The following is a 20800-nucleotide window of genomic DNA, read 5'->3' as shown; positions in this document are numbered from 1 at the left end:
GCTCGACAAAATTAAACTAGTCACATTTTTTTTTTTTTTTATTTCCAGAAATCTCAAAAAAAATTCTAATTTAAAAGCAATTTTTTTTAAAAAAATCATTATTTTTCGGCATTTTTTTTTTTTTTTTTTAAGTGGCATAAATACATAGCGTTTGAATACTTTATTCAACATTTATTCTGTAGCGAGCCAATAAACGTATATTTAGGTTTATACCAGTTTTTTAAAAAAATAAAGACTGAATATTTATTGTAAACCTTTTATGAATAGGTCAGCGTTCTAAATATTTACCCTGTTTACTACTATTTAGTTTTGCTTTTAATAAAAATGCATAAAAATTACGGTTTCACACACACTGGGTTTTCTTTCAAAAAGTTTATTTAGTATTAAGCAACATTAAACTTTGCTCAACACTACAGTACATTTTCAAGACTTACAAAAAAAAGATACCACATTTGCAATTGTAGTTTTCCTTTATGCAGTTTTACGAGAGAAAAAAAAGTAGCAAATTGCTAAAATACAGCGGAAAACGAAGTTTCTCCCAAACCTTTAAAATAAAAAAAGGTTACGCTTATGTTAAAATAATGGGTTAACATGTTTAGTCAATCTAACTTTAACGCTAGTTAAATCAAAAAGTTAAATTTGTCCTTTTGAACCCACCTATTTTCCAAAAAATAAAATAAAAATAAAAAACAGACTAGAAATTACAATTTACATTTGTTTTGTTTTTTTTGTTTGTTTTCTTTGTTTTGTCTTTCGGTTTTCCAAAGGAAAAAAAAATATTTTTTTTTAGGTTCAGTCCATCCGTTTATGGAGTTAGCACTTATTATTAAGTGTTCGTTAAAAAAACCAAAAAAAAAAATTACTTTGAACAGTATAGAGGGCTGGAGTAGAATGGATAATTCACAAGGTCACACTGTACAATCAGTATCTTGCATACGGCGGGTCTCTGTAGTTTCCTTTCGTGGATCGTGCGGGTGCAGCCTTGTGTCTTGAATTAGCCCAGTCTTCTTGTCCTACAAGAGTATGTTATATAAAATTAAATTAAATGTTTTAAGAATAGAAGAAAAGAAAAAACAGAATATAAATATAAAAAAGTCAATTTTATCTCCAGATTATACTGTATAGTTAAGCACCTTTGAAACTTTAATCATGGGGGTTGATGTTGGACATGCATATCTTTCGCCCAACGCACACTTACCGTAGGAGTCGTAGGATTCTTCCCCGAGTCCGTGCCCGTAGTCATAATAGTCTGCTGCGCTGAATGAACAGAAGACAGAACAGTCAAAAGTACATCGTTTCTGCAAGACACGCTGGAAATGCTTAAATCACCCAACACCTCAGCTGGGGAAAACCGTAAGGGGTAAAGATACCCCCTGAAGTCACCTGTTCTCAAGCAGTGATTTCAGCTGTCATATGGCAGTAAGAAGAGTCTCAACTGAGATGTTCAGATATCATTAAATCACTTAGGGAAAATAAAAAGCAGCAACGAATACAAGTGAAAATCAGCTAACAGATGAAAAAGTCCAAAATGTTACAAAAAACAAGACAGTTCTAAGAATATTAAAACCAGGATTTCCAAAGAAACCCATCCCAGACAGACATTTATGGTCCTATTTTATTATAATTCCAGACCAGTACAGAACTGTTGATACTATAGAGTAAACGCACAAAAAAAAACCCGTCATTTTCACCCAAAATTGTGAATGATGTCATAATGTTACAAAAATAAGATGGAGTCAGATGGAAGACCTGTCAGGGTTACATGCGCCAAACTGCAACACTGGATTCAAAATAAGTAATGTTACGTTATAAAAAGACATCCTAAACCACAGAAAAATCAACGTGACTCCCCGGCAACGCACCGCGCAAGTGTTATGGAGGATCAGACCCCGACAGATTACACGGGGTGGGGTGATAAAGGGCCATTGGAACACAGGAGTGATGGGAGTGATAAAGGGCCATTGGAACACAGGAGTGATGGGAGTGATAAAGGGCCATTGGAACACAGGAGTGATTGGAGTGATAAAGGGCCTCTGTATGCCTATGAAGAGATTCCATTAAAAATCAGCCGTTTCCAGCTACAATAGTCATTTGCAGCATTAACCCCATCTGCGCTGGATTTCTGATCCATTTCATATTTTAATAGACAAAAATCGGTGAAATCCGAGTGATGTACCGCACCCCCGACGAGCCTCATTTCCGCCGTGTTTTATGAAGCGGTTTAAATCTTGTGTAACCGGGAGGAGATGGATCGCGAGCTCCCAAGCTTCTGCTTTCTGATGCACGGCCATACGGGTGGCGCCGGACGCCTCGAGAGCCATCGTTTGCGACAGACATGTTTTATTAGCATCTCACAAAACAGAAGCCCACAAACGTGTAGAGAGCAGGCTTGATGTCGAGTTCCACGGAATTTGAAGTTTTCGGCGCACGCTTTGGGTTAAGAACTCATTTCTGGAAAGAATAAACCATCGCTTTATGTCCGGCTCCGAGGGGAGAGAGAGGACGGGATAAACATTGAAATACATAAAGGGATTTAACATACAGGAGGGGCGTTTATTTTAAAGGAGAAGCTATGATCTAAAACTAAATGGTTGGAGGCTTAGGTGGAATGGAAGGAAGTTTTACTTTACTGAGAGGTAGAGAAGTGGAACAGCCTCCCAGCAGAGGGGGTAGAGGGCAATGCAGTGAGGGTATTAAACATGCATGGGATAGACATACGGCTCCTAAATCTAAGACGAGACCAACGACTGATTAAGGTTTGAGTCTTTACAGCAGGGAGACGAAACGGAGGAGACAAATAAACGGGGCGACCTGCCGGCAGATTCCATGTTCCTATATCTCATATTTTCATTCTTATTTCATAAGAAAACAGACAAATTAAAAAGAATGCTTTGTGTATCCAGGAGCGTAAATCCCACAGGATACGGATGAGTTCCTTTATAAACCCCGCGCTCAGCACCATCGCAGATTTAAAGTCTCCGTGACATGAGATGAATGGGAAGAATCACATCTGCAGAGAGCAGTTGGCAGCTACACCGTCCGGCCCGGAGTTGCTCATCTCGTCGTCCTCTGCCGGTTTGAACCGTCACGGCGTGTCCCGGGAGTGGTAACGGAGGTAACTGCTTTGGACAGGCCGGGCTGGCAGCAAGCGGCAGAGATCCGTGCATCGCTTCCCGAGCCGAGCAGCTATTTCACTACCGGATCGCGATCAAGGAAAAAAATCCAAAGCAATGCAAGAAAAACTGAAGTTACAGCTTTCTGGAAATAGCGGAACCTCTGCATACTTCCCTCATATGTGCAATCTCATTATCTGCGTAGAGATGAAAAGATATTCCAGATACTCGTTGGGAAGGGGCAAGATGTTTCGGAACCGCTGTCTGCTGATACCGGGTTATACGCTGTGACAGCCAGGGCCAGACCGGTGGAGAGGGAGCAGCTCCGGCCCCCGCGGGATGATATCTGCACGACCGCAGGACCCGACCCGTCTCCGAAGCATTGGCTTGTCGTGCCAGATGGCCGGTCGAGGTGACAGTAACATTAGATGGTAGATAAAGGGGTATTAAGAGGGCTGATGGGGACATTCAACTCCAGAACACCATCCCTTTGGCTTTAGATGCGTTCTCCATGCAGACGGACATCACACGGCTAGACCTCTGCCCTGAAACCTCCTGTAATATTTCCATTACTGCACCTTCCAATTAGACGGCTGTACAAATAAAACCGATACCCTGTACTGTCGCACAAGGCGAGGGGGTTCCTCAGGGCCCTTCAGGAACGGAAACAGTTCCCAGCATTCAGGGACCTCCGACATACGCCAAGCGCCCTGAAGCCGTAGTCCGCTCCAGGCGCTACACCACAACCAAAGCCCGTTATACAAGGCAGCGGACCAAATACACCAGAGCTCACGCTTCACGCCGGAGAGCAGAAGACGACCTCTCCATGCCAGGCGAGGTTAGAGATGTTGAGTGCGGACAGGCTTCAGAGGTCTACAATTTGAAATCTCAATGAACAGAGATCACAGAAGAATTAAACGTGCCGGGGAGAGGATTGCACGTAACGCCATAACGTTGTTTAATCAGCCATCGTTCAGGAAAATCCCAATTTTTAACCCTTTTAACACCAATTTCTAGGCCTTTTACAATCTATTAAATAGGTCACTTCCATCTGGGAAGCACATCTTGTTTGGGTTTGCCTGTATTTAAGGGTTAAATTGCAAATATATAGGAAAGTCCTGGTTTCTATAGCGGTTTGCGCCTCGTTGAACGCAGTGCGGCTCCATGGAGATATCCCAAGAGATCAGAGCTATTCAGAGAAGCCAGGATTTGTCATTCTATAATTAAGGGAGCGGCGGTTAACGAAGCGCTGGATGGAATAACGGAATAACAGGAACAGATCAAGCTTTCTCCGCTTACCTCTGTCCTTGTGAATTGTAGTTATTGTCGTAAGAATCGTAACTCTGTTCGTCGTAAGCCGTGCTGTATCCATCATCGTAATCCTAAGAAAAACAAACATTAGAGGTAAAAAAAAATGTAGATTTTTTAGAAACAAGTCCTGCTTTTCACATATGTCCGAAGCAGCCGTCTCTATTAATTCTATCACTGAGGAACGACCTCATTGGCGTCGCCATAAAGCATCAGCTCAGTGTGGTGATTGAGCCGGGAAAGTCACCCAAAATATCACATGACTGACAGCAACGGCGGCTCCAGGCCTACGAAGTGAATGGAGTTTCTGCTTGGATCCAGATCTAGAAAAGCAGTCTGTCGATGAGGTACGCAATAAGTTACTAAAAGTTGCAGAAACCTCAGATCTCAAACATAGCAAAGGACCGGAGTTTTTTCCCATGGGGGAGGGGGGTTCTGCTGGGGCTTTGAGAACTTTTGTACCCCCTTTCCAGCATTATTTGTTTGATGTTGTGACTTTAGGGCCGTCGTACACACTCACTAAACATAATCCTACTAAAGGCATCGGGGGGCCCCCAACAAGTACAAGCATTGAAAGCAATCACAGAAGGCCTTGTAGAAATGCAGAAATTGTTGCATTTACTATATTTTATGGGTTTTATTGCTACCTGAAGGGTCATCACAGTATTGTGTCCCTACATTTTATTCTATGCCCCCCCCTCTACAAGATTTCGCCAATTTCTCTAGATTCCCTACAGAACGAGGGATATTTTGGTCGAGTTCCCTAGCGTATGACCAAAAGGGCCACAATTGGGTACTACGGGGCCATAAAAAAAACAAACCTTTCTGAAGGGTACATCACACATTTGAACAGGGGGGGCTTTAACATTTGGGCGATGTCAGCCATGCAAAGTCCAACGCAGTTACATACAGAAAGGCTTATTGTGAAGTTTTAGATGCAGCTAAAAAGCGGACTTGTTGCCGAGCGCTAACTTTTTTTAATCTTTCCTCTTGTTCTTTCCACCCCGATACCAAAATCTAATACATTTCTTTGCCAAATACATGAACTAGCAGAAAAACCTGAAACAAATCTGCAGGCAAAAAACTACTGGGGAGAAATAAAAGGTCCAAGTGGAATATACATCATGCAGGTTCCAAACACAAGATTAGGACACAGCATCTTGAATGTAGAACCCTGCCATCTGTATAGAAAGGATATTATAAGCACTCACGTATTCTCCATATGTATCCTGTGCTGGAGGTGGGGGTCTGTAGCCTGCAGGTGGGGGGATTCCTCTCGCTCTTGTAGATACAAGCCCACGCGCCCGTGTAGACGATACCCTTCCCGGAGTTAAGCCTCTGGGCGCGGGTGCCCCTCTTGGAACGCCAGCAGAAGGCGGTGGTACCCCGCCACGACCTCTGCAACCCCAGGGGAAAATGTTAGCGTTATAAACAAAGGCGTAGTAAGGTAAAGCTTCCTTACATTACATCTGACGGAGTGGTCTGTAAATGCAGCTGCGTCCCAGCAGACGTGGTAGAGGTTAATTCAGGAGGGGATTTAAACATGCACAGAATAGGCATATGGCTCCTGAAGCCCACGTGGGCTACAGGTGTATTTACCAATAGTAGCTGGAATTACATACATGTGGATTGTTCATGCAGCCCATGTGTGACCGCACATCAATCTAAGCGGTTTATAAACCAGTTCCAGATCCCCAGCATGTTAGCAGGGATCAGGATTTTACATGCTAGGCAGCTGGTTGCAGCAGATCAGGCTGCAGCGTCATTTTTACAGCATAGGCCGATTCAATGGTAGCCAACCAGGGGCCGATAAGAGCCTTAAAGCTGCGACTTCTACTGTCAGATTAGCAGCTCTCGTGATGTTCAAAACCCAGGGCATCCGCAAGGGAGCTCATGATGAGCCAATTAGCCTACATCACAATACAGAAAATTCCGGCCCAACATATATGCTAGGTTGGCGCTAAAGGGTTAAAAAGGGTAGTAATTCCACTTTGAAAACCAAGCACTAGCAGGTGGCACAAGTAAGAATTGCTTGTGTTCATTTAGTAGATAAAGACTCCTGAGGCTATACTTTGTTCCCAAAAGTTCTTGCATAGTTGGCGAACCTAAAAGAATAACGATCCGTTGTACGCGCCGCCATGCCGGCCAATCCATTACCTGGCCAACGCGGGCACGGGCGCTCCTCGCGCGCGGAGAGGGGGCTTCCCCCGGACCACCGGGACCTCTGCGTTCTCGGAGCCGCCGTTCAGGTAGGTGAGCTCCTGCAGCTGGGCCTGCCGGATCTCATCGTTGTAATCCTAGAAGACAAAGATCCTGAGAATGGTGCTTTCTACACACAGGCCCAAATCATTAAATTGCAGATTATGGCATCAGTGAACGCTGAGCGGCCTCCCAGAGGAATGGGGGGTAAATATAAGCTTTAATCATATAAGGGCTTCCCACACAGCCTACAAAAGGGCAGAAGTCACCTGGAAACAGAATCACCTGAGCAATTAAAGGACTCGCCCTCGGAAAGATTAAGAGGACGGGCATCGGTGTGCGAGAGAGTGATATTAACACGGCGATATACTACAGATAATCACGCGTCTCCATTATGCCCCGCGTTCATTAAATCGTAATCTTATCTAATCCCTTATGTTAGGCTGCCTCCCGGCATCAGCGTTAATGATATGCGTGATCACATCTCGAAGCACAAGGAAAAATTACCTCCTAACAACAGGGTCGCATCGTTCTAATAACACCATCCGCGATCTAAATAAAAAAGTAGTCTTATTACAGAAGAGACAGTCCGGGGACGCTTACAGGAATGAGGAACTTCTTTATTTCTTCCAGGGCATGCCCCATCCTGGCGTAGGCTTCCGCCGGCGGGGCGAACACCTCGATGAGCACGTGGAGGTCGTCGTTTAAATGGAAGTACTTGGCTTCCCCGCTTTTTCTGAGTTCCTCTTCCTGCCGCATAAAGAAAAAAAAAATTACAAAACTAATGCCAGAATATTTGGTATTTTTTGCTGGTGAAATGTGCCAGAAACAGCCTTCAGAGCCCTGTCCATAGCATCATGTATAGGCAGATGGGGCAAATAAAACTGGACAGTATTGTCCCATGGTGTCATAAGACTGGATATTTAACACCCTCTTCACTTTTAAAGGGCAGTTTGTAGGACTAATATATATGACTGTCTGAAGGATGTCTGACTCCGACATCTGAAGTCATATCCTGATGTTATACAAAGTTTTTTTTTACGGTGGGGAGGGGGATTATTTTAGCAGAAGGAGCTGCTGGGAAACAAAAATAAAAAATATATTGAAAAATAAAAAGTCAAGGGATAGGCGCTCTATAAGTCAGGTCTGAAGCAGTCACAGGCCAAAGGACAACTTCAACACTTTAACAATGAATAAATTACCCTTAAGGACTATAAAACATTTCTTGCCCATCCCCCCCCCAGCGTAGGTTGGGTTTAGAGCCTAATTTTATATAATACACGCTATTCAGACGAATAGATTTACTTATTTTTTGGGATATTATGCTTGTTTGGCGCGTTTATGTTTGATATCGCTGCGGGGCTTGTGTACACGTTACACGCTATACGTCTACACCTTGTCATCCGGAGCGGTAAGCGATTTCCCGAGACGCTGATTGGCTGTTAACCGCAAGGTAATGAATCCCGAAGACCGCGCCGTGTTCGCTGCCGGAGCGAGCGAGTTTGTCTGTTACGCGGCCGCAGGGCTGCCTACCTTGGCTTTATCTCGCATGGATCCTTTTCCCAGAATAGACATCTTCGTTAACGTGTCTTCCTGCAAGCGTTTCAGGGAATTGCCGCGCGGACCCAGGAGTTTGCCGACGAAATTGAACTGCAGGGGAAACACAAAGCAACATTGTCTGTCGCCATCGCTCAGGTACCGGAGACGGCTGAATGAAGAGCATTTCAGAATCGAGCACGTTAAAAAAAAAAGTGATATGAACGCTCTCCAGCAAGAGACTACATCATGACAGAGATTCCAACCGTTACATGGATTTAAATAGAATTCTGTTGTGACAGAGCAGGCCGTGTATGGTTTCAGTGCGAGGATGGCCGGTTTCATAGCCGGACAGGTCAGGGGGAAGAAGATTCCGTTCCATCTGTACAGCACCGTGAAGTGCACTCAGATGTCTACCCAGCAAGTACGTTACAGCGTCTGCGTCACAGAACATTAACCTAAAGGGGCAGGCCCATGAACAGCCCCTCCCACCCCGGCACCATACACAACAGCCCCTCCCTCCCCGGCACCGTACACAACAGCCCCTCCCTCCCCGGCACCGTACACAACAGCCCCTCCCTCCCCAGCACTGTACACAGCATTGTCGGATGGCATTGACAAACACCTGGTTCTCGTTTTGTTCCAATAAAATACCTTTTATCTGCAGGCCTGGAGGCGGCCATTGTGGTCATGTGATATTTTGTGTATCCTTTCCCTGCTCCACCACACTGAGGTAACACTTTATGGCAATGCTAATAAAGTCCTTTCCTCTGTAGGCTTTCATTAGTCAGTGTAAAGCTGAGTGATTAAGGCTGAGCCATTCTATTGTTTGCCCACAGGCAGTATAAGGAGTCGGGGTTCTCAAAACAGCCAGATGTTATCTGAGCCCAAACGTTTTAATCACTGTCCCCGATTTTATGCGCATCCCTTGGAAAGCCCATACATCACAGGCTCATAAATGCATAGAAATATTCAACCCAACTCTCAGCGTAATAATCGTATCCTGGGACCGCCATCATAATTCATCCGGGATAAATTTAATTCAAGAGGAAATATTCTATTCTAAACCACAACAAAATATTCCCCAATAAACCCGTAAGGCTGAAGTCAAGCGTTACCATCAAATAGTTAAATAAACCAGTAAACTCCCCCAGTATCCCCAAACACCAGCAAAGCCATCCCCTAGACCAGGGGTGTCCAACCTGCAGCCCTCCAGCTGCTGCAGGACTACATCTCCTATAATGCTCAGGGGTGGGCTGAGGAGCATGGGAGATGTAGTCCTGCAGCAGCTGGAGGGCTGCAGGTTGGACGCCCCTACACTAGACCCCCCACGCGAGGCGTACGACTGGCTGGTGGCTACTCGGAGTCAGTACATAGAGCTCGGAGCCCAGATAAGGGAAAATCTGCCAGCAGACCAGACTCGCCCGGCCCCCCCGTCTAGGCGTGGGGGCTAATACCGCTGTAAAGATTTAAACCTTAATCAGTCGTTGGTCTCTTAGATTCAGGAGCCGTATGTCTATCCCATACGTGTTTAATACCCTTGCTGTATTAGCCTCTACCACTTCTGCTCGGAGGCGGTTCCACTTATCTACCACCCTCAAAGTAAAAAATGTTATTGCTAACCAGAAACTTCAGAAGGAAAAAAATGGACTTATAGAAACATGTCACGCCGGCAACAGAAAACACACGATACGGAAGGACTCTCAGGTGAACCATTTCAAAAATGAACATCCGGTAATTGGTAAATAATTCAGGCGCTTAAACAAAAACAGCGCGGCGATGTTCTGGTGAAACATTTATAGCGTTTGAAAGCTTTCCATGTTTGTTCCGTTATTCTCTCCATTAAGGGGGCCGACTATGCGCATGTTTACAAGGTCCATTCAGTGCCGACCTACGCAGGGAGGCGCTCGACACGCATACAGATTGGGAATGAGCCAATTTAGGCTAAACTACCCCAAAACAAAGAGCGGAACTTGGACCCTTCAGAGTCAACAAGCGTTAAAGTACATTCTCTCCACTGAAGGTGGCCGTAGAGCGCGGTAGAAACTACGCATAAAAAGGATATACGGCCCCAGCCAGGAAGGGGCGCTTGTTACCCCTCAACGACCACGCCGCAGAGAACGACGAGCTCCACGAGGTTCAGTAATGTCACAGAAGACGAGCCGGTTAGTCTGAGCGGAAAGCGTGGGACTGATTGAACGCAAGAGCGGGGCTTTGATTTTTCTTGAATGTCCCGACGAAGCCAACGATCGGTTAATGAAATGCACGTCGGGCTTTGCTTTGTAGAGGATGTAAACGGGAGCGAGAGCTACGCGCTGCTTAGAAGGACGAGCCCTTTACCAGGTGAGATCCTGAGAACGAACTTGGCACGGAGTCAACGGAACAATAGCTAGAGGTACTTCCTCCTAGAGAACCCGACCATCCTAATGGAATCTAGCCGGGAACCTAGAACATTCAGGCATTAGCACGGCTCTAGTTCTAATATTAGGGATTAATAAAAGTTTTAAGTTAGATACATTTCCTTTTGGTAGTATTTTGGAGGACTGCAGCAGCATTATTTAACCAGTTATCCAGAGATCGTGCTTTTGTTTATTATTTCTTAAGTGCTATTTTTCTTTATGAAGCTCCAGAACGTCCGGTTGTGACGTTATAAAAAGTGATTCTTGCCCCCCCCCCCCAGCTATACCATAAACCAAGGGGGAATTGCTGCCTGGCTTTCAGGAAGCTACAGAACAAGAACTAAGTTTATGCATCTGACGACTGACCTACGCGCGCTTAAGCCGGCATATTGTGCAGGGAATAGATAAATTACCCTTCAAAAGTTTGGGGTCACTGAGCTGTTTGCGATGGAACACAAGGACATTTCTGGCTGTAACATCATTACAAAAGGGTTTCTAACCATCAAACTTAAACTGGGATCAGCCAACACAACGTGCCATTGGAACACAGGAGTGATGGGAGTGATAAAGGAGTGATGGGAGTTATAAAGGGCCTCTGTGTGCCTATGAAGGGATTCCATTAAAATTCCAGCTACAATAGTCATTTACATTAACCCCGTCTGCACTGGATTTCTGATCCATTTCATGTTATTGAAACACTAAGTGTTCTACCAACGTGTATGGCAGGGACATGGCATTTAGTTTTAGACTCAAGCCATTAATATATAAAATATACTCTTTACCACTTCTGCTGGGGGGCTGTTCCACTCATCAGTAAATTTAAACCATTGTTCCTGAAAGGACAGGGCCTATAGCTGGCTACCCCTTGTATAAAGTCATACAGACAGGCATCTAAATGTGAATCAAGGGCCCCTAGGAGCACATAACTCCGGAGGTGTCCCAACGTGCCACGGACCACCTGCGATCTACTCCGATGGATTTATAGATCGTAGGAACCACCTACCTTGGGGAACTGTTTAATGGGAATTAAGACCTTCTGCGCAAGTTTCATGTTCTTATTTATCACCACGTCGATGTACTGGTCTTCAGTACTTTCTTCTCCTTTCTGGACTTTCTCGATCTCTGAAATTAGAAAAAAACAACACATTTAACGCTAAGCCAGTTTTCCACGAATCGGAGGAAAGTCTTGTTTAAAGTAGTGCCCCCTCCCCCACACACACGGCCAGGGCTGGCAGGATTTGAGGGTCTTGACCCCCTCTCGTCCTACACATGCCTGGGGGTCACATCTCTGGGCGGGAGAGGGTCTTAAACAGACGGATAGCAGCCATAAAGAGCGCAAGGGCTCCATTAAAGCAGCTGCACCATATTGAATGTGTATATTCAGTGGCATACCTACCATGTGTCCATGTTTAAGAGGGACTGTCTACTGGAGACAAACTCCTGTTGCACGCCATTTAACTCCTTCAGCCAGTGCCGTTTACACACCTGTGCGCATGTATTACAGTTTGTCTGGCTATTGACCGCGTAAGCAGCCAATCAGGGAAGACATTTCAGATCATGGAATATTTTGCAGCATTCTGCATCAAGAGGCACAAGCTTAATTTAACCCCTTCATGACAAAGCTCGTACATGTACAGGCTCACAATGCATTGTTTATGGGTTTAAGGACAACCCATTGCCCTTAAGGGGTTAATAAGCATTCTTCTACATATAGGGCGTCTCAGGGGCATTATCGTCCCTTTAAGGGCTTCGTTACATCATCCCGGTAAACCCCACGCGCCGCGCCAACCTACTTTCAAGCCACATCGCTTACGCAAATTGTGCTGCGGGGTTCAAACTACGATCATCATCATCATCAGCTACCGAAAACCAGTTCATCTTTCTTACAAACGCAGACGTTTTAATAAAGAGAAAAGGGGAAAAAGACGCGCATTTTAAGCCTTTTCTAGCAAAACGCGGACTTCTCGGGGGTTTAACACTAAACGGAATCAGTGCTTTCATTCTAGAACGCGCCGTTATTTGCACAGGGATTCCGACCCGTGGATAAAGCTGCCGCCCATATATTTTATCCGCCTTCCATACTATTCACACAGGTAGAATATATCATTAGAATATCATATAATTACTTCTTCCGGAGGAGAACGGCCTTCAGATTCTCCGATTTTCGGGGGCTGATGGGACGGCAGGACTAATCCGCGGATTACGCTCCGTGCCGCTATGAGACCTCGTAGGCGTCGGGCTTTATTGTAAGTGAAAAGTACGATTAGTTGTTCCCAATAAAGGCCGGGATTAAAAGCTCAGAATACAGATGTTCCCCTTTGTTTCTGTACCGGCCCCAATCTGTGCCGAGATATTTATATACGGGATCTATGAACGGCAGCTGCGGGGCGCCGGGGGTTGGGCTCGCGGACATCTGGAAAAAACTCATGGAGTTTCCGCCGAGTCCATAGATGGTGCATTAAATCAATCCAATAGCCGGATTTTTGTGGAAAGTTCCCTTTAATCCATGACCCTACTAAAGCCCGAACCCACCACACCTTCCACTACCCAACCGAGACGATGAAGCTCCGCTGAAGGTATTTTAGACTCTGACCTCTAATTGGCGTCAATGCAGGGTTAGGGTAAAGTTTCTGGATAAGGACTTGCTATGTACGGAGGTTATGGGGGATGCCGGGGTCTTCAGACGTCTTCACGACAAGCATTTTTATATAAAACCTGTAAAATGTTAGGGCCGCTACGGGCACCGGGTCCAACACATTGGCAAAAACTCACATGCGCAAGTTTATTGGCGCCGTACCGGCCCACGGCTGGTGTCATATCCCCCCCCCCTTCACCCGCAGCATTTCTAAGTTAGGGGTGAGGAAATGATGTGCAGAATGCAGGTTCCAGGGCATCATATGATGAGCTGACCGGCCCAGGCAGAGACTAAACTCCCCGCACACCGTGAACCTGACCGACACTAACCCCAGAGTCCAAGCTGCACTCACAGGTGCTTCTCTTCCGGGATAATCTCTATACCGCTCTCGGCGTTCATGTATGTGTATGTATATATATATATTCTTCAGGCAGGGCGTCCGTCTCATACAGGAAGCCATTAGTGGATAATGGAAACGTTTTCAAAGACCTTTAGCATGGGGAAAGTCCATTCCCAGACATGCCTCCTTTCCTAATGTTAGGGTTGAGAGATGAAACGCTAATTCTGCTCTTCAGGGACCCAAACAGAACCTCCGACCCAGACAGCAACTCAAACCGAGCCGGAGTCCAACGCCGTCCAGGAGCAACGAGGATCCTCAATCTAGGCCTATAAACTCTTTAGGACAGTCAGGGAAACCCGAGGCTGAGATGGAAGCGATGAGACGGAAGCGATGAGATGTCACTTTACCAGGAATCCCTTGTAACGGGGGGGGCGAGGTGTGAGCTGAAACTCCCCGGAACTCAACGCACGTCCACTTGAGTCTTGATCAATACGTTTACCGCTCTAAACTCCACTCAAGTGCTGCGCTGCATGAGGATTAACACTTAACCCGTCTCCTTTCTATACCACGTAAACCAGAGCAGCTTCACTCCTCGTCTAACCCGGTTCGGTCATTTTTTAAGCTTCCCATTGGTCGGCGGAGGCTCTCGGTCGGCAGGCTACGTTGTAGCTCCTCTAAGTTTGCTCCCTGCACGTGCGCGGTGAGGTCCCCGCTGAAATAAATGCAAGTGGCTGTTGCCGATGAAACGCACGCGAGCTGAACGATGAAGGAAAGGGGTGAAACGCCATGAATTACACAAGCTGGGGGCCAGGGAAGACTCAGCCATCTATCCTGTATACTCAGAGCTTCAGCCCAATGCATTCTTCACACTTCCGGCACATTCAACCCCAAATACTCTAAAATTATTTCCTAAACACAGGATTCATAGATTTACTTTTGAGCCTACTGGATTCCTGCAACGTCACGTCAAAGCCCCCATCCCTCCTTTTATATGCCGGGAGAGAGCCAGACCACAAGATAACATAATAAACGATATTAATAAAACATAATATACGAGTCACGAAAGGTCTGAGAACCCGCAGCATCTCACCAAAAGACATTAAATATAAGTGGATTGTTTTTTGGGGAGAAAGCTGCTCTTTAATGACTGAGTTAAGAATATCAATTCATTATTTCATTAGATTGGAAGGTTACGCGTCATTTGAAGAATAATTGCAGAGTCCTTAAGGTGCACAGAAACAAAAAAAAATGCAATTATATGGCGCTGGAGGGTCACTAACGAGACCTCGGATTAGGAGAAGTAAGCGAGTTACGCGCATGTTCATACTGAGTTCTGTTTATATTCCAGGGGCTCTCTTTCTGGGTGGCGCATGTTAAAGATCAAGGCCGTTACTCCTTGGAAGCCATCCTTGGAAGGAGAACAGACGTGAAAGCGGAGGCCGGTTAGTCTGCATGTTTTCCGCCCCACGCCAGGCACACAAGGGTGCGATAATTAATCGGCTGCAGAAACCGGGATAAGTATAGAGTTTGAGCTCTCCGGAGGCAACGAGATGTTTGGAACACATACAGAACTTAACAATGATGCCTTTATTAGCCGAGTGTAATAGATTGTTAGCTTTTGAGACTACTGAGGTCTCTTCAGGGTTATTTTTCATCCAAATTTGATTCTAGTAAAGAACTGCTTTACCGAAACCAGATTAAACTGCATTCCTATCCCTGCTTGAATGCAGGTGACTATCAAATAAGTCAATGTTTGCATGAAGAGCAGTAGTAGAGGCGTTTGGCGAGTCAGAATCTTCATGGTATGGCTATTAAAAGGGTTTCGGGGTCTGCTCATTAAGAATAAGGTGTGGTAACAGCTGTAGTCAAACAGCTGAAGCTGCTGACCATGTCTAGACTACCCTGTTAGTCAGTGAAGCACAGGAGCGCCTCATCCTATGACCAACGATCATTTTAAACGACCTGAGAGAAGGTCCATGAGCAGGCCTCATTTTACATGCAATACGTGCTACTCCATACATAAATATCGCATATAGATTGGGGGGGGGGGCACCCAGCATGTCCTGTAACCGTTTGATAAACTCCACGTCTTCTAAATAGTTGAGGGTCTACGCTGCTTGACAGAGGGAGGGAAAGGAGACAGACATTTGGCCTGTATGCCAACCGGCCAGCATATGCCTGATTTTCTCGAAAGCTGTTTTTCCCCCTATTTTTATTGCACTTTTTGGTTTGCCGCCGAACACCGGGGAGTCGAGAGCCGGGACGCCGATCCAATGCTTTGTTTTTTTTTGTTTTTTTTTTTTAAAGAGCCCTGCAGTCAATTAGAGCGGCTTGAACGAGGGCTAGAAATGTTTTACTACACGACGAAACCAACCATCTGCAGCCTGCAACAGGACTTTTATTCACACATACAAAAAAAGGGCTCATCTAAGATGCATCTTAATTAAGGAAGAAAGCAGCTCAGAAGTCTCCAGAGTAGCCGAAGGCTTGTGTCCGATCTACTAAACCTGATCTAATACTCCATTCACACAGTAGGGGGCAGTAACAAGCTGTGCCCCTCCGTACAGTGCCGGATGACTACATGCGCAGACGATGCGTTGGGTGAGGCTGGCAGGGATCGGTAACAGGGACGCAGAGCCGGCAAGCAGTTTTAAGCAAGCGCCTGCCAACTTGGCTCTCAGCTCCCAGAGTCCTAAAAGGCTGAGGGTTAAAGGGTTAAAGGGTACTTGGCGCAGGGCACATTCAGCAATGCACCGGTTCGCACCTCCACTTATAAATCGGATCCAAGAAAAGAAACCAACATCCCCCCCTCCCCGCTGAAGAGAGACTTAGAAGCTGGAAGACAACGACCGAGCCTCTCCTGAACTGGAATTCGCAGGACAGATTGTTCTGATAAAAGGAACAAGACTGAGAATCTGATTCTGAAAGTCAGAGCATTCCAGACACCGCCGGCAGTCTGTACATGGCCAGTCGCCCCCACATAGTGGCCATAGAGGTGAGTCACATGAGCTCCTAGGATGGTTGCCCGGGCAACAATCTGGCCCACTGTTGGATTTTGGGGCTACCGTGTCTGACGGCAATAAAGCCATCGCTCCAGCAGGGAATTATACGAAATGCTAAGGAATCCCCCAAAAGACTGAGAAAATCAACACGAGGAGAGCCAGCCAACCCTTTACTAAGCAAATACTGAAAATGCATAACAAGCCATTCAGGTATATCGGGGGGGGGTAAAAGAAACTTCATCTATACATTAACAGACATGCATCGTGTCCATAAGCAGCATCCAAAAGGCCATTTACATGCCAAGTGTCTTGTAGTTTATCTAGAAGTCCCAAAAAGTAAATGGCACATCTTGCTCCTCCTCCCCCACACGCCTTGAGATTTTTTAGGTGGCCTTCCGCATTTACCCCGCTGGATGCCAATGAAGACAGACTTATTGCAAGTAACGGGACACATTGTACGTACACCAAATCCACTCCTACAGTCATGCGGGTCTCCTATGATTTTATATATAAAAAATATATAAATTATATATAAATCTCTATATACACACTTGATGTACATTGACTTTTCTAGAGCGATTTATTAGCCATAGGCTGTTAGTCATTAAAGCAGCAGCATTATATCCATGAATACAGATAAATCTAGAATGATGGAAGATCAGAGCCAGATGACCCAATACTGCCAAAAAAAGGCTCAACACACAAGGTATTAGGAAATGCCCATCTTTATCACCCCTCGTATGGAATAGATGCAGAGAACGGGGTATCAGAGTCCGTGGCAATCTGTGGCAGCGCTGCAGGAGTGTGTATTTATCTCTGAGCACGTGAAGCCCCCCTGGGCCCCCCCAGCAGATTTGGGCCACACGGAGTAGAGACAGCGTGCGAAGGGTCAGCGCCGAGCCTTTGTTTTCTGTTCCACGTCTCGTTAAAAGATAATGTTTTGAAATCCATCACAAGCGAGAAACGCAGGCAGAGGCAGCCGAGGAACGCAGGGAAGCGGCTTCGGAGGCTTCGCATTCGGGAGACCCTCGTGGTTTGGCTTTTAAACGCTCATTAGGACAGCGAGGCAGCGCCGGATTATAAATTATGCAGATTTAAAAGCCATTTGCGGGTGCCGCACGCATTAGTGGTAAGGAAAAAGGAGTAGTTGCCATAGCAACCGCTGGAATGCTGCTGTAGCCTGCCCCACTTTTACCAGAATTCTTCCTTCTAAAGGATAGTGCCAACAGATGGGGACCCCCCTTGATGGGACCCCCCAAAAAGATTTATAGTATCGATTTATATAGAAACCTATACAGCGTTTGCTTTGCTGCCGTCTTCACTAAAGAGCTTGCATGTCCCGGGAAATATCCAAACGCAGCACATCTGTAAGAGCCGGGGGGGCCAGAAACCGAGCCAAGATGTGTGGGCATTCCTGCCAATGCTACGGGTAAAAAGGTATACAATATACGGGACAAGATTCGCAAGTGATAAGGAGTCTGCGGCATCGCCCGACGGGGGGCAGAACTCACTAACCAGTCACATACTGCTCACAAGAGGGGGGGCTTTTAAATTACACCTGCTCCCGTACGGGGGGGGGTAAATAACCCAGATGCCCTCAGCTCTGCCCCTTAATACTGAGTGCTGAACATCTGCCAATAAAACTTGTTTTTAAGGCTTAAAAATTAATATAAATACATTTTTTTTACTTAATGATTATAGGATTTTTTATTTAGATTTTTATTTAAAAAAAATACAGCTTAATAAAGATATAATAATGCTTTGTCCTCATGGTTAAAATGCACAAAAAAAATTAAAACAGATTTCAGACGTCGCTGTACATCCCGGAACACACGGGGTTAACCGCAATCCACACAACATCAGCAACTCTAAAGAATCATTAAACTGGATTCCTAGCAAATACCCCAAAAACACAAAACAACCCCAAAACAAGAGCCGGTGAAGGGAGAAAAACAGACAATATCTCCTTCAATAGATGGGGAGGGAAAATAAAAACATTTTTCAAGACTTTCGACATGATTTTTAGCTACAATCCCCTCAATTCCGACAATCAAAGCAGAAACGCGTCTACAAACCACAAAGGTCTCCTCGCCTCATCTCCACAGACAACACCACAAACTTCACAGACCTCCCGCATGTAGAGGACACGGAAAGTGACCCCAGCAACATGTATGTCAACCCCATGTTACACCCAACCCAACCAACACGTATGTCAACCCCATGTTACACCCAACCCAACCAACATGTATGTCAACCCCGTGTTACACCTAACCCAACATGTATGTCAACCCCGTGTTACACCCAACCCAACATGTATGTCAACCCCGTGTGACACCCAACCAACATGTATGTCAACCCCGTGTGACACCCAACCAACATGTATGTTTACTCCGTGTCTTTATACAGGTGCCAATCTCCCGTGATTTAACCCCTTAGCTTGGGAGCGGAGTAAGATGTGACTTGATGACAGCTGGGGAGGCGATGCGATCCGGAGGTCCTACCTGCATCACACCGAGGAGACATTAAATAATCCCGACCGCCGGGGGGGACGCCAGGTACCGACAGTACATCGCGCAATGACTTCACTTCATCATCTGATTTGCAAATCCCAAGTTTATTGACTAAAAATAAACGGATGCCCTCAGGAGCCAAAACAACGTTCCGCAAAGCGATGACTTTTTGGGACCTGCGAAGCAGATGAGGCGCAAAGGAAAGGGGAGGGGAGCCATACGGTAACGGGAACGGTAACGGCTCTATAGCGACCGATCAGTGCATAAAGAAACAAAAGCAACCATTTCTCTACATACACATCACCCACATCCAGCGCAGACCGGCCCCTCTAGCCTACCTGCTAATCCCAACATAAACACTGAAACCGTTGGTCTCGTCTTAGATTCAGGAGCCGTATGTCTACCACATGCATGTTTAAGCCGTCTCACTGTATTAGCCTCTACCTCCTCTGCTGGGAGGCTGTTTCACTTTTCTACCAGCCTCGGTAGACAAACTTCCTCACACTCAATATACACGATATTCAGGGGATCCTCGCGACATGAGAAGGTCAGAATCTGTTTAAAAGGTGACTGGAAGACACCACATGGGGGAGAGGTAACAAGAGCAATGATACCTACTGAATGACAGAGCCGTCATATACCATAGCGAAGTACATATTAAGTCACAGCCCCCCCACACCTCCGCCCAACAAAAAATGCTAAGCATAACGATACGCAGGTATCCGAGGACATTCAGGGGACCCCTTTAGGAGACATAAGGCGCGGGAGTCGGGGTACCTCCGGCACGGATCCCGGGTTGTCACTGTTGGCGCCCAGTAAACGCCTCCCTCACAACTGAGGGTAAGTGAAGGGTCCCAGGGGGGCAGCGGCAGAACCAGGCACCTCACCTTCAGACACCATCCGGAGTGCGTGAGTGAATGACGGGTCCAAGGCGTCCTTCTCAGCCAGGAGCTGGGGTAAATACTTCTCCATGCCAGAGACGCGCAGATTCCCAGAGCCCGCGAAAAAGTGTCCAAATGAACCTTCCCCTCCCTGGGCCGCGCACGGACTGGAGCTCCCCGCCCCGTGACACGCTATATAACTTTCGGCCGCCCCCAGCCACTCCCCCTCAGGCGGTGCTAACCTGCGGATGGATTCATCCGCTCAGTGGACCGCCGCAACTCGGATCTTCACACAGAGGGCGGGTCAGTTCACGCTGGAGGATTCTCATTGCTAGAGGCGGCTGTCAGTTCACCTCACTGTGTTCCTCCGCGGCCGCTGTCCGTGGTGCTGAGTCCGGTTGGGGTCCGGCTGAAGGCGGAGGGAGACAGCCGAGCTGGACACGGAGCCGCCTGCCGGCGGAGAGTGATTGCTGCAGTTTGCCCCGCGGACTATTTTAGCAGTGTGTCCCGGTTTATTATGCTTCTCCAGAGTGGGTTATTGGGAGGCAGAGCGCCCCCTATAGATGCACACATGATATATATAATAACACTGAGGTCAGACTCCACTTCCCCTGTGGCCCTTCTACACCCCTCCCCATCACAATTACCCGACTTCTCACCCCTTCCAGCCTAAATCATAATAACCCCCAGCTTCTCACCATTCTCCCCATACCTAAACAATAATTACCCAGTGTTTCTGCCCAAGGGGCAGCTTAGGGGTTGTGGCCCCAGGGTACAGTATTTCTTCAGCACCCCCATAAATAACACACCTACTCTAACATCATGGACTGATGCGTACACGCGCACTCTGCCGAGGGCCACTAGCCCTACGCTCACC

The 20800-nt window shown here is 46.4% G+C and overlaps 1 protein-coding gene across 1 annotated transcript; it reads right to left on the bottom strand.

Annotated features, from left to right (window-relative positions):
- Positions 1–357: 357 nt before the first annotated feature.
- On the bottom strand, positions 358–20095 carry KHDRBS3 (KH RNA binding domain containing, signal transduction associated 3). The gene is made up of 9 exons (XM_053466893.1): positions 19930–20095; positions 11559–11677; positions 8154–8270; positions 7224–7370; positions 6579–6718; positions 5633–5819; positions 4413–4495; positions 1199–1257; positions 358–1013 (listed from the first exon to the last, which is right to left on the bottom strand). Exons 1-9 carry the CDS (start codon positions 20012–20014, stop codon positions 922–924), a joined length of 1029 nt encoding a protein of 342 aa, XP_053322868.1. The 5' UTR covers positions 20015–20095; the 3' UTR covers positions 358–921.
- Positions 20096–20800: the final 705 nt, after the last annotated feature.

The sequence above is a fragment of the Spea bombifrons genome, chromosome 5 (genome assembly GCF_027358695.1).
Source record: "Spea bombifrons isolate aSpeBom1 chromosome 5, aSpeBom1.2.pri, whole genome shotgun sequence".
Taxonomy (NCBI): domain Eukaryota; kingdom Metazoa; phylum Chordata; class Amphibia; order Anura; family Pelobatidae; genus Spea; species Spea bombifrons.
This window is presented reverse-complemented; position numbering and strand designations above follow the sequence as displayed.